The 13,374-nt window shown below is 38.5% G+C and overlaps 2 protein-coding genes across 5 annotated transcripts; both read right to left on the bottom strand.

Annotated features, from left to right (window-relative positions):
* Positions 1 to 6: 6 nt before the first annotated feature.
* si:dkeyp-84f3.9 (uncharacterized) lies at positions 7 to 3,625 on the bottom strand. Its single transcript, XM_027007217.3, has one exon. It carries the CDS (start codon positions 3,367 to 3,369, stop codon positions 610 to 612), a length of 2,760 nt encoding a protein of 919 aa, XP_026863018.2. The 5' UTR covers positions 3,370 to 3,625; the 3' UTR covers positions 7 to 609.
* Positions 3,626 to 3,719: 94 nt separating this feature from the next.
* LOC113575624 (uncharacterized) lies at positions 3,720 to 12,349 on the bottom strand. Of its 4 annotated transcripts, none has more exons than XM_081696890.1 (4): positions 12,266 to 12,349; positions 11,350 to 11,436; positions 9,176 to 11,147; positions 3,720 to 3,859 (listed from the first exon to the last, which is right to left on the bottom strand). In XM_081696890.1, the coding sequence occupies exons 2-3, from the start codon at positions 11,351 to 11,353 to the stop codon at positions 9,823 to 9,825; spliced, it is 1,329 nt and encodes a 442-aa protein (XP_081553016.1). In that variant the 5' UTR covers positions 11,354 to 11,436; positions 12,266 to 12,349; the 3' UTR covers positions 3,720 to 3,859; positions 9,176 to 9,822. The 4 variants fall into 4 exon arrangements, with proteins under 4 accessions (XP_081553016.1, XP_081553014.1, XP_081553018.1 ...); XM_081696888.1 differs by having other exon boundaries at positions 12,108 to 12,332; XM_081696892.1 differs by having other exon boundaries at positions 12,091 to 12,332.
* Positions 12,350 to 13,374: the final 1,025 nt, after the last annotated feature.

Below are 13,374 nucleotides of genomic sequence, written 5' to 3' on the forward strand. Positions count from 1 at the left end.
GTCAAATACATTTTATAAAGCTTTATTAGGGTTCACTTTTCATAACATTCACTACAGAGAGACATCTCATGTGTATAAAACATATAGATACAATGCTTAAATAAAAACTTACAAAACCTGATTATACAAAGTCAAAAATACACTTCACAAACGATTCTGTGTACAGCGCACCTTTTACACTGCCAGGTCAAAGGTCATGTTCTCTGCTGGGTTTTCCAAAACAACTTAAGCACAAATATAATTATAAGATGAATTTGGACAGTCTTTCCAATTTTGAACTTCCTGAATCAGTTGATTTTGAGTATCATTTTTCAGAACTACACATATCTCACACCAGTGGTTTATCGGAAACATCAATAGGTAAAAAAAAAATAATAATAATAAAAAATAAATCAAAACTTCAAGCAATTCTTTATCCAAATTTTTAAAAATTGCTAACTTATCTTTTTCCTATAGAAGCATCGTAGTCATTTTTACATGATAAATAGTTCAGTTCCCCTTACAGTACAAAATTAGTAATACACAGACGTGCACTGTGGTTGTGTTTTAAAGTGTCTAAGAACAAAGTATGAACTGAGGTTTTTTTAGCATTATATGCTATAAAGTCATTTATATCTTGCCCCTGGCATGTTCTAAGTAATGTTCATGCAAAGCTGGAAGAAGAGCAAAGCAAGCACTACATTCTGCACATTCTAGAAGGCCTCTGCTCCGTTCTGGCTCAGTGGTTGGGTCACTGAGCCCTTTATTCATTTTCCCACATTTCACAGACTTCTTTCTCTCTTCTGATTCAGAACCTGTTGAAAGAACTGGCATGGATCTCTGTGGGACGCTGTTGTGCACTTCTTGCAGTGTCTGTGTTTGAATCATATCTGTAGGGATAGTTGTGGAGGGACTACCGTGCCTGATATACTTATTAGGTCTTGAAGTATCTGGGTTAGAGGTAGAATCACTGTTGAGGTTGAGGTCATCTTTGTGGTGTGGCGAACGTCGCCTGTTCTTCCCGACAAAGTTGGTCAGTTGTTCATAGTTGCCATTGCTCAAATTTAAGCTTAAATCTCCTTTAGGTGAATGGCTGAACTGATGGTTAAAAAGCAAATCCAAGGATTTGAAGCTGGCATCACACTTGCCACATTCATAAGGCTTCATGACGGACTGCACATCAGTGACAAAGGGCGTGTCCACCTGCGTGCTCTTAAAACAGTGTGTGACTCTGTGCCGCTTCAGGATTATGGGATTTGCAAAACCTTTGCCGCAGATGTCACATATATGGGGCATGCTGGACTGATGCCATTCCTGCAGGTGGTTCTTCAGATTTACAGCATTTGAAAACGTATGTGGACAAAGGGGGCAAAAATACGCATTAAGCTCTGGATGCTGCTGCAGGTGCTGCATGTAAATACTGACAAAACGGAAACCCCGCCCGCATTTTGGACAGAAGAAGCGACCTTGTCTCTGTTTATGCAAGCGCTGGTGACGCCAGAACTTGCTCCAGTTTTCCAGGATCTTCCCACAGTGCCCACAGGTGAAGCTCTTGCCCTGGGCATGAGTAAGCATGTGGGCTCTCAGCCTACCTACGTGTCTGAAGAACCGTCCACACCGTGGACACACGTATTTCCTTGGGTCAGATTTCTGGTCTAAACTGTTCAGCTGAGATACAAAGTAACTTGTTCTGAAGGGCTGACAATGATCGTGGCTGTTTTGAGAATCATACATGGAGCTGGCCATTACCTTTGGAGGGCAAGTTAGTAAAGAAAGGTATTTTTTACATTTCCGTGACTGGGAAACCCCAGATTGTAGTGTTTTATTTGGCTTAGTTTGATGTTCCTGCTGAGATGGTTTGGATGGGCTGGGACTGGGCGATTTTATGGGCATTAATTGGGCTATATTTGCAGTCTGAGTGTCTTGAACTGTTTCACTAGACTCAACATTTTTGTTTTGCAACTTGACTGAAGGCTGACGGTTGTATGACTTTGTTTTTGAAAGCCACATTGAGAAGCAGTATTTTCTGTGAGTGTCAAGCTCAGAGCGAAGGCTATACGTTTGACCGCAACTATCACAGATATAGCGGTGGCTGTCAGTGTGTGTTTGCAAGTGAAGATCATAGTCCTCCCTGGTATTAAAGCACTTCTTGCAAAGGTGACACCTGAAGATTACCACACCAGTCAATTCCATTTCTTTCAAAGTTGAGTGAGTATGCTTTTTCCCTTGGCAGGTATGTGCCTTCAGGGTCCCGATCTGAGAAAATCCCTTTCCACATTTGGAACACAGAAAAGGTTTGACAGACCAGTGAACTCTTTCATGGACACGCACTGTACATGCTTGAGTGAATGCTTTACCACACACCTTGCAAGCGTATGGTTTCTCCCCGCTGTGAATCCGCAGATGTATTTTAAGCACAGATCTGTAGGGAAAGACCTTACCACAGATAGGACAAGCTACAGGTGTTCTGCTTCTGCTGAGAGGGATAATGCTCTTATCGTGGCACTCATTTCTTAAATCTGGAGTCAAGTTCAACTGGTTTCCCGTCATCCGCCTGGTAGCAGTAGCTCTGCTTCGACTTCTGCTGGAAAGTTGCATGCTCAAAGTTTTAGGGGCATTATGAATCTTACTGTGTGATCTGAGGTTGGAGAGCTGAGCAAAGGCTTTTCCACAGTCCTGGCAGCTGAAAGGCTTCTCACCTGTGTGCACACGCCTGTGGATGACGTATGCGGACGCATGATTGAACGGCCGCCCACAGTACTCACATTTTATAATTTGCTTCTCTTTGCGCGGGCGCCCGCGAGAAGAGGAACTCTCCTTTTCTTGCAGGATGTCAACAACCATCTTTGCATTTCCTGCTTTAGCATCGTGTCCAGCACTCTGTGCATTCTCCTGCTTGTCCTCTGTGAGCAGCTCGTGAGGTCTCTCTGGGGTCTTGTTGAAGTCATCATTTGAAGATACGACTCTCTCACTTGCTGGTTCAGACTGATCAACAATTAAAGAAGACCTGCAAGCATCAATTTCTGTACTGTCAAGTACGTTACTGGTGTTAAGTACGTTACCACCATCATACCTTCCTTCCTCAGAATTGTTTGTGTTTGCACGGTCATCACAGGCTTTACCATGTAATGCCTTGCTGTTAGTTCCTTGCTTTTTCTTCTTGACAAATACAGATTTTATTGGGGTTGGACGCTGAAATTGAGGATAATCCAAAGAGTCATTGGTATAAGTATCCAGTGGCTCACCACAGCCTCTTTCCTTTTCAATATGAAAGTTATTAGGCAAGCTCTCCTGCTTTTTTGACTCCTTCTTTATGGAATCCTCACCTATCTTATGTTCATGTGTGGCCCTGTGTGAATGCTTGATTAGTTCACTGCCTGACATTCTCATCTGTGGTTAACAAAGAGTGCAAAAATGACTCTCTATTCAATTTCCATCCAACTCCACACACCATATGACTTATGCAGGAGACATAATAGTCCTTACAATAAAGCTTCATATGGTTGTAATGGTCAAAGTCAGGCTTGCAAAGCAGTTGTGCAACAACAGCTTAATGCTCTCTAATACCAGCATTTTTACATATGAAGCCAGTATTTATAAATAGATTCTGAGAGTCTGATAAAGCCAGTTTTTGAAATGAATCCTCTTTATATATATATATATATATATATATATATATATATATATATATATATATATATATATATATATATATATATATATATATATATATATATATATATATATTATATGCTTATATACTCTTGCAGCTATGAACATGTTGCTTCATTGCCTCAGCTTATCCGCCTCAAGCACAAAGTGTAAATCCTTTTCTGGCACCGTTTTCCTCTCAAGGCAAAATCAGCACACAACCAGGGATCTAAAAAAGAAAAATAACATGTAAAAGTATATGTAAGATTTTGAACCACAGTGTTGCATAAAATCAAAACTGAACATTAACACACCAAAGCAATCTCAGAGGCTTTTTGTAATTCTAAAAGGACTTGCTAATATAAGCAAGAAGGTAGAGCATTTGAAAGTTAAGCTCTCTCTGGGTCAAAACCACTTCTAAAGTGCAATGTGTTTTTACTTAATTTGTTTTTTAAGCAGCAATCAGTGTTTGACTACTACATACCCCATTGCATTGTTACACTCACCCTAAGCTTCAGAATGGAGCTAAAAATCTTACCCAGACCCAGTTAAGCTTCATCACTTAATGCGGCCAGAAAGTAGGCCTTTAACCGACGTTTAAAATAACCAACCACAGATAACTGGTTTTGCACAGTGTATGTAAGAACAGCTTCAACTGTCTGATAAAGTTTGATACATATTACTAGCTATACACCCCCACCCAACACACCCACACATACATTTACAGCATTTAGCAGACACTCTTATTCAGAGCGACTTACAAAAGTGCTTTGTCATTTACTCATAGAATACATCCTAGCCAGTGCAGCAGGTTAGAATCCAATACACCAATGATCTAGAATATAGGGATCACTAGAATTACAAAATAAATAAGTTCCATCTTAGACAATGATAAGTGTAATAAACAATAAGTGCTAGAATTTGATAAACAACATCAGTGTAATAAACAAACAATACCCTACAATAAGTACTAATTTAGTCAGTCAATATAGGAGCAGGGTCAATTGTCATTTAAATATTCCACAAATAGATGAGTCTTCAGGTTGCATTTGAAGACTGCAAGGGACTCTGCTGTCCGGACAGCAAGTGGGAGTTCATTCCACCATCTTGAAGCCAGGACAGAAAATAGTCTCGATACTTGTCTTCCATGAGACCTGAAACAAGGTAATTCGAGCCGAGCCGTACTTGAGGTTCGAAATACTCGAACCTCAAGCCCATTTTATTCCATTTTTGGCTTTGTAGGCAAGCATCAAGGTTTTAAATCTGATGCGTGCAGCCACTGGAAGCCAATGAAGGGAGCGCAGCTGTGGAGTAATGTGTGAACTTCGGAAGGTTGAAGACCAGTCAGGCTGCTGCATTCTGGACATGTTGTAGAGGTGGCCCTTAGAGGATGGCCCTTAGAGGATGACCAGCAAGTAGTGAGTTGCAGTAGTCTAGCTCTGAGATAACAAGAGACTGCACAAGCACCTGGGCAGCTTCCTGAGAGAAAGGGCCGAATCCTTCGTATGTTACAAAGGAGAAATCTGCAAGACCGAGTCAGATTTGAAACATGAGTTGAGATCGAAAATTGGTTGTCCAAAGTTCTGCCCAGTCTATGGGCAGCTTCGGATGGTGATACCAGGGAGTTCTCGAAGGAAACTGAGGTCATGGTAAGGGTTGGGAGTACCTGGGATGTACAGAAGCTCAGTTTTACTGGGGTTGAGCTTCAAGTGGTGGGCTATCATCCATGATGCAGTATAGTGCATGTACTGCACTAAAATGAAAAGTAAGGGGCAAACAGTTTATAGGACACTTTATAGGTGCAACATAAGAAACTAAAGCCTGTAAACTGCAGTCACATACGATCTGTATTAACCATCCTGTCCTTTAACAATGGTTAATTTCTAACCTCAGGATTGAAATGACCTGGATATTTTTGGATGGCAGACCTCATTTAACTCAGCCGTGACAGTGTAATTAATAAAAGAGCGATTTTAACACTTGCCTGAAAGTGCTTGAAACTATGGAAAGTTCAACAAGATGAATGGGAAGAATATATCTTTTTAAATTATTAATTTATACACACACACACACACACACACACACACACACACACACACATATATATATAAACACATGTAAACATGTTGACATGGAACACCCAATCAAGAATGTAAAGTGTATGTAAAGTGGCTTGCAAATCAGCAAGCATGACAAAACCTGTGTAGGTTAAATGTATTGTAGTCCACATTCATAAAATACTTACATATGCTCTTACATTTGATCTACAGATCATGACATAACCACCAATGTAGGGACACATCATTAGTGCCTATTGTTTTTGTAAACAAAACCATGTGATCATGATGTGCGCCATCTGTTTTACACATGATCACGTGTAATTGACACCTTACCACAAGGTGGTCAAAACAAACATGAGGTCATATAGTCATATGAGTATACAAAAATAAATGGTGATGTTGCCTGCCAAAATTAGTAACATGGAGTTTATCTAGACCCAGGCAGCAATCTGTTCGAAATGTACATCATAAGTGGTATTTTTAGATTAAATTTATGAATCATGTAAGTGAATCATTTTGACAGTGTGAGAACTACTACCCCCTATTCTGGGATTCTACTGTGTTTCCTGTATATTTTAACTAAACCAAACATTATTTGATCTCGGTAGGCTAAATATCAGAAATTGTGGTCGAATTTAAATTTCACAGTAGTTGCATTGTTTATGAAGGAGAAATGTAGACTACACAATTCTTACATCGACAGTTGACACTGAGAAGTGTCTGAAAATGAGGGACATTTTCCTGGAAAGCCCACCCACTGACAAAAGTAAAATGCCGTTATCCATGTAAATTTCTAGTGTTGTTTCCTAGATCTTAGCAAGTGGGAATAATTAATAGTACATTTCAATTGAACTTTACTCTGTTTTATAAGAAGAACGGTTGCACTGTACACCAGTCCATAACAATAAAGGTCCAAATAAAAACCAGTGTCATACAGTTTTGCCATGTAACTCCATAGACTACCACACACTAGTCACGTGTCCTAGGATTTTAACAAGCATGACAATGGATGTGAGACTTCGGTAGTTTTCCCAATAGCAGCAACTATTATTAATTTTTTTATGTTACTGTTATTATTTTTTGTTATTTAAGTGTACGTTGGCTGTACCTGTTGTGCATTATGGTGAACCAACTTAGATTAACACAGTTCAGGTATTTATAAAATAAAAGCCTGGTTATTGTTAATTATGGAGCTCACACATCGCATCTATACAAAATAAAGTTTGTAACTAAGCACACAGAAGATGCAGTGAATATTTAGTTAGCTTATTCCAGTCCAGGTATCGACCAGAAAAGAATAAATGTTTGCATTTACAAACAGCCTTCCCCCAACACACTTTTAATTTGCAACCAATTTAATTTGGGTAGATTCACTGTTGTATTAACCAAATATAAAGTTCAATTACATTATTGCATATTCAACATGATTTATCCTCCTATCGTGGACATTACTAAGATGGACCACACCGACCACACTAATCAGAGTCTGTATGCATATTCTGTATCTAATGCTCCATTCGTCCATCCCCATGCTGTCATGTCTCCTCACAGACACTGCACTTCATGTGCCACCTGTTACTGGATTTTCTTCAGTTTTCTGTGGTTTTTTTCATTTTCTGTTCCTCATGGAAATTCCCAATGTTGACCTGACACTAGATGTTAGAATGGCTTCTTGACCTTGTATTGGTGTAATGGCCATGATTCATGGATTTCTCCTGATTCCCATTAATTTCTTATTTGCATCCTGCCTCACTTTTCACGTTAGTCATGTTACACACGAACAAAATCCTCTGACCTTTTATGTTATCATCATCATCATCATCTGCCAATTCTTATTTGCCTAAAAAACAAACAAAAACAAACCCACACAACCCACTATTTGCCTAATTGCCTAGACACTTTAGTAGTACATTAGTTAGTACATTGCCACCTATAAATGCTACATGTTGAATCTGGATAAACACAAGAGAGCTTGATAGTTGTCCTGATACAATCATAGCCTACTGTTCAAAGGTTACTAAGGAAAATCACATGAATGAATGCAAATGAATGATCTATTGGATAGGATGTGCATATTTTAATGTTTTTATTATTGTTTAATATTCTTTATATATTTAATATTAAGTTATTATAATGTATAACATCAAATATTGTAGTGATGCATAAATGTCATTTCACTGTGTCTGAATTCAGTAATAACAGGACTTGAACATCATACCAGGGAACCAGAAAATGTTTTCTTTCACATTCATAAGGTATTCATTAACATAAAATAGATATGTTGTTTTTCTATTATTTAGTTAGTCACTGCTTGTACAGTTGTTTATGAAATACCATCATGGATCAACAAAGGGTATTGGCTGCAGGTTTGACTCACTTGCTCTCCCTACTACCTACCATAACATCTAAATTATGCAAGTCAATAACATATCAAGTCAGTTATACAGTCCACTATATATCAGTGGACTCACAAACACTGACAATATATTAATTAAAAAAAAAAAACAACAACACTAAAGAATAAAATATTCACTTTGTGGTGGGTAAAGCTTATTTTTGCACGTAATTCTACCCGCTCCAATTACCGACGCTTTCAGCTCAAACAAAGCAGATTGCTAGCTGTCTTAACAGGAAATACGTCACTATAGCGCTAGTGGAAGCACATTAAAAGGCCACTTTGTACCACCGATCCATTAAAAAAACTATACACACACACACAATATATATATATATATATATATATATATATATAGAGAGAGAGAGAGAGAGAGAGAGAGAGAGAGAGAGAGAGAGAGAGAGAGAGACACTATACTACTATGTATGCATAACAGATTCTATAGGTTTGATCATTTTGATCCAGATTCTATAGGTTTGAGCCTTCCCTTAACGTAAGGTTCCAAATCAGATCTTTTCTGAAAGACAAGATTTTAATTTCTCCACCAGTAAATCTGTCATCTAAGCGATTGTTGCTGAGATGTTTTGCACGTTTTGTCCTTCGTGCAATCTTGGCAGCGACTTTAGGAACGTCCAGACAATATTCCAGGGGGAAAAAAAAACATTAAGTGTGATCTGTGCTTCGGGCGCCTGTAGCTTTGGCATTTCTTCAAAACAAACTGGTTGAAACAGATACTGAAAATACTGAAGAGAGATCAAGAAATGTACCCGTACCTTATATACCTCTCAAGGAACAGCAACAGCTGAACGTGCACGATCATAATATCACTAATTAAGTTGCTGCTACTTGCAAGAAAGCAGAGGGGCAACCAGTGCTGTTAGCTAAATCCACTCAGCATCAATGCACACTACACCGCTTTTATTAAGCCTGTTGCAAGCCTCTTTGCTCCATCATTAGCAGTTGCAGATTTGCACTTAACTAAAAGTTCAGTCACGAGTACTAGTTGGAAATAGTGCAATAATGTCAAACCGAAAACTTGTTTGAAGAAAGGCTTCCGTGTTTATTTTCGACATACAAGACTTGGACTCACTGTGCTTTCCGGTACGCCACTGACGGGAGGGTCCTTGGAATCGCCTTTTATCAACTTATGAAAATCCTCGACTAGCTCCCGTACAAATACTTCCTAAAAGAGCCAAGTCATTTTAGCTGAAGATTATATATTTAGCTAACAACGCTTACTCGTATCCATTAGCTTTTCCTAGCCTCCTGCAGACAGCAGTCTCACAGCATATTACCAAACTTCCGTTTCCGTCTGAGTCAGTCCACTGCGCGGTTACTTGTGTACATAATGAGGCTAGGGACGTATATATGACTCATTGTTAGTAGTGTAGTTTTTTTTTGACGGTCTCCTAAATAGCACGCCAGTGCATGTTCTGTTTTCCACTTGATTTATATAAGTAAAGGTACTTTTCTTTTCGAATGCTGCAGACTTATTTAAGTGTGGAGGCTGTAGTTGCAAATTGAATTAGCTTTATGGTTTCATCAGCACCGTCCACACACGTAAAATTATTTATTCAGTGAAACAGGTTACGGAGGTGAAGGAAGGAATTTTCTAAATGATAAAAAAAACACAAAATAAATTAATTATTCTAATTTCTTAGGAAAACCAGAAACTATTTTAAGATACAGAAATGACCAGGTAAAACTACTGATTTTATTAGTACTAAAGCAGTTGGTTCAGTTTTTTAGCACTGGGATGGCTGCACTTGGGACTTGCAGAAGTCTATTCATTTCAGTAGTCTTTTCCACTCCATATTCATTGTCATGTAATTCAGGGTCAGATTTCATAGATAGACTAGGGGAAAATTCTGTTTGTGTTATCTTATCAATTACTACTACCTGCTTAGTTTTTATTGTCAATAGGTTTGTGTTACCATATGTCTTAATGTTGCTGAGGTCTTGAAACTGAAGGGTCATTTCACTGCCCCCTTTATTATGCGCCGACGCATATGGATCTGATCTTTGCTGAGCTTGACTGGGGGCCATCTGTACTACAGTCTCAGGCCTGAATAAAGTCTGCTTTCTTGTGCACCAGTGCTGTCTGGGCAACTGTACAGAGACCTGTGCATACCCCAGACTTACTTTTTGTGAGGTCCTATTTGGCATGTTGTCCAAAGTCTGTTGCTCTCCGTTTGCACCTCTTACTTTGGTAATGTTGATGTGGTTGATTTTTACATGGTTCCTGAGGTGTATGGGATGACCAAATTTCAAAGAGCAATGCTGACAAGTATAGGGCTTGTACAAGGTCTCAGCTGACAGAGGGTCTATTTGCACCTGGCCAGTGGTGAACCTTTTAGAAGGGCTGGCCTGAAAGGACCCACACCTGTGGTGAGGTTTCGGCGGTACACTGCTGATCAATAGAATCCCACAGTGGCTGCAGCCATATATACAGGTCTTACTGTGAGTATCAACATGCTCAATCAGCTGGTCCTGTCTGCCAATCTCATCATGGCAAGTTGCACACATATACTTCCTTCCATTGTAAAATCTCTGAAAAGTCTCCAGCCTTACAATTGGCCTGAAACGCCACCAGAGTTTTACAGTCTGTCCGGTTGTGTACCTAGGCTTAGGAGCTGGTGAAAGGACAAAAGGAACAGTGTCCTTAACAATGCCAATGTTCTTTGCAGTCTCCTCTAAGACCTTCAGCTTTGATTCCTGCTCTTTAACACTAATAATCCTGTTCTCCATGGCATTTTTGTGATTCAGTACATAAGAGGCTTTATGGTTGTGTGAAGAACTGTGAGCCCACATTTCTGTATAATCACAAAAACTAACACCACATGAACAAATGAAGCTGACGAAAGGACACACATGCTCTTCGAGTCTTTGTCTATCAATGAACACTGTATCACAGGCCAAGCAGAAGACTGGATTAACGGGTTTCCACAGATTTTCCACGTCCCAAAGACGTGTGTTCTTCCCTAAGGGATGGGCTATAACAGGTCCTGCTTGGTGTGTAGGCATTTGTTTTTCGAACTGTTCTTGTATCATGTTCTCCACGTCTATTAGGGAAAGAGAGTGGCAATCAAACTTTAAAAATTTCAAACCAATAATTTTCAGATGTAACCGTGCCTGCAGAGGGAGTAGATTTTTAAGATATCTGATATTTCCTGTTCAGATATGATGAAAAACTGCAAAAATTATACTTATTATTCATTCATGTTAGATGCATGGCATCATGATGCATCCGAAACGTGACTTTACCCATTACTTTTCCAGCTCTGTCTGGCCAGATTGGGAATGGATGAGGCAGAGAATGAAGGATTGACTCATGACGGTGGCATCTGGTACCTGGAATCAGGCAGTAGAGTGGGAGATTTTAGATATATCTTCAGGTAGGACGTAGGGCTTAAATGGCATGTATATTGTCTACAAAATGACTATTCAAATTGCCATTTTAAATGAAGCAATTATTCTTCCATTTTATAAAATCTTTCATAAGATAGTTTGGAAAATACCTATAAAAATACATATACATTTTACATATAAAAATTTCTGCCATACAATCAATAGGTTGTACTCAAACAATATTACAGACTTCAATCAAGGAAAAAAGTAAGAAACGGAATATAATTATCACGTTTTCATTAAATAAGTATTTTTTTAAACTTAATTTTCATCTATTGCTAAGATGGCACCTATTTCTTTATACAACCGTGGGGGAAATCATATTTCAATCTTAACAAAGGACAGTTTTCACTCGTATCCACTAAATATATTTAAAATTTATACTCAGTTTTGTTTATGTTACTATGGTTTTAAAATATTTTCTAGCCCTAGGATATGCCTACACGTCACTTATCGATGTAAACTCAAAGTAGACAGCTATGGAGCTATCGTAACTATATCTGTATAAACCACTAAACATCAGCATACCACCAATTCATCTTTGATAGTTATTCACATATAGTAAATATCCAAAGTGAATGTCTTGTAGCTAGCTACCTTTGTTATGCTTTTACCTTCGTTATCCAACATGAACTGGTTAGAGCGATTGTGCAGATCCATATGGCTCCAATCGCATTATAGCGTTCGTATTTCCAGAAAAAAATAAAGCTCTTAAAGGCTACTTTCTTCGCCTTATCACGAAAAGCACAACATATGTAACCTAGCTACTTACCTAATGGAAATACCGGGGACTTATTTTAACATCACAAACCACTGTAAAGTAGTTTTTTCACCGAAGAAAGACCGCCTATTTTTGTGAGTTTTACACTACCCCTAGTGTTCAGGAGTAAACATACAACCGCGTAGTGTTCCATTAAAAAATAACTGCCTAATACAACCTGAAAAGTGCGCAAATTTCGATTTCTTTTAGGTATTTGGGCAACTTCAGTCACAAGATCTACATTTATTACATTTAAAGGCCCGGCACAGTAGTTTTCTTCAGAATGTTATATTAGCAGAAAGCTTGTAATTATCTTCATATATGTGCTTTTATACACTACAGTGTGCATAAAATAACCTGTAAAGTTTTCTTTCTTTCTTTTTCTTTTTTGTATACTGCCCCCTAACAACTGTTTAGGAATTACACTTCGTTTGGCGTTATCTATGACGCCGTAGATAGTGCGACTTCAAAACAGCCAATCATAAGCTACTTTATATTGCCTATTCATGAACTGTGAAATGACCCTCCCACACTTCAAGCAATCTGCATAGGTATACTCCAGAAACAGAGATGGCACACGCATACAAATGCTCAGTTTTTGGATGCAAGCAGGAGAAAGGTTACTCTACATTTTATTCCAGAAAACAGAATTTCTTTTTGTGGTTGTAGCGACACCAAATACAAGAGATTTTAGCAGGCACTTTACTGCAAATTGCTTTAAAAATTGGCCTTAATACAGCTCCCGATTTCTTTATTTTTAATTAACATTGATATCATTTAACACCATTCACTGTTAGGGTTAGGAAGCAATGAGAATATAACAAAATGTGCAGGCTAACGTTTGCTAATTTTATGTAATTTAGCTCAGCTACAAATTTATTTTTATAACGTTATGATACACTGACATTTTTGAAACTGCCAACAGTCACCGATTTTCCCATGTGTAGCTCCTGCCATGTATAGTCAAAGCCTGTTAGCTAGACCTGAGTAATCAACCAAATATAAGATAGATAGATAGCTAACGCTAACTAATCTTTAATGTAAACATGATCACTATGTTAGAAATGCCAGGATCATGCCGCTTGAAATCCGTTCTTAAAATATGAACTGTGCAGTTAATT

This window comes from Electrophorus electricus, chromosome 14, assembly GCF_041902795.1.
Source record: "Electrophorus electricus isolate QZ-2024a chromosome 14, ASM4190279v1, whole genome shotgun sequence".
Classification (NCBI taxonomy): domain Eukaryota; kingdom Metazoa; phylum Chordata; class Actinopteri; order Gymnotiformes; family Gymnotidae; genus Electrophorus; species Electrophorus electricus.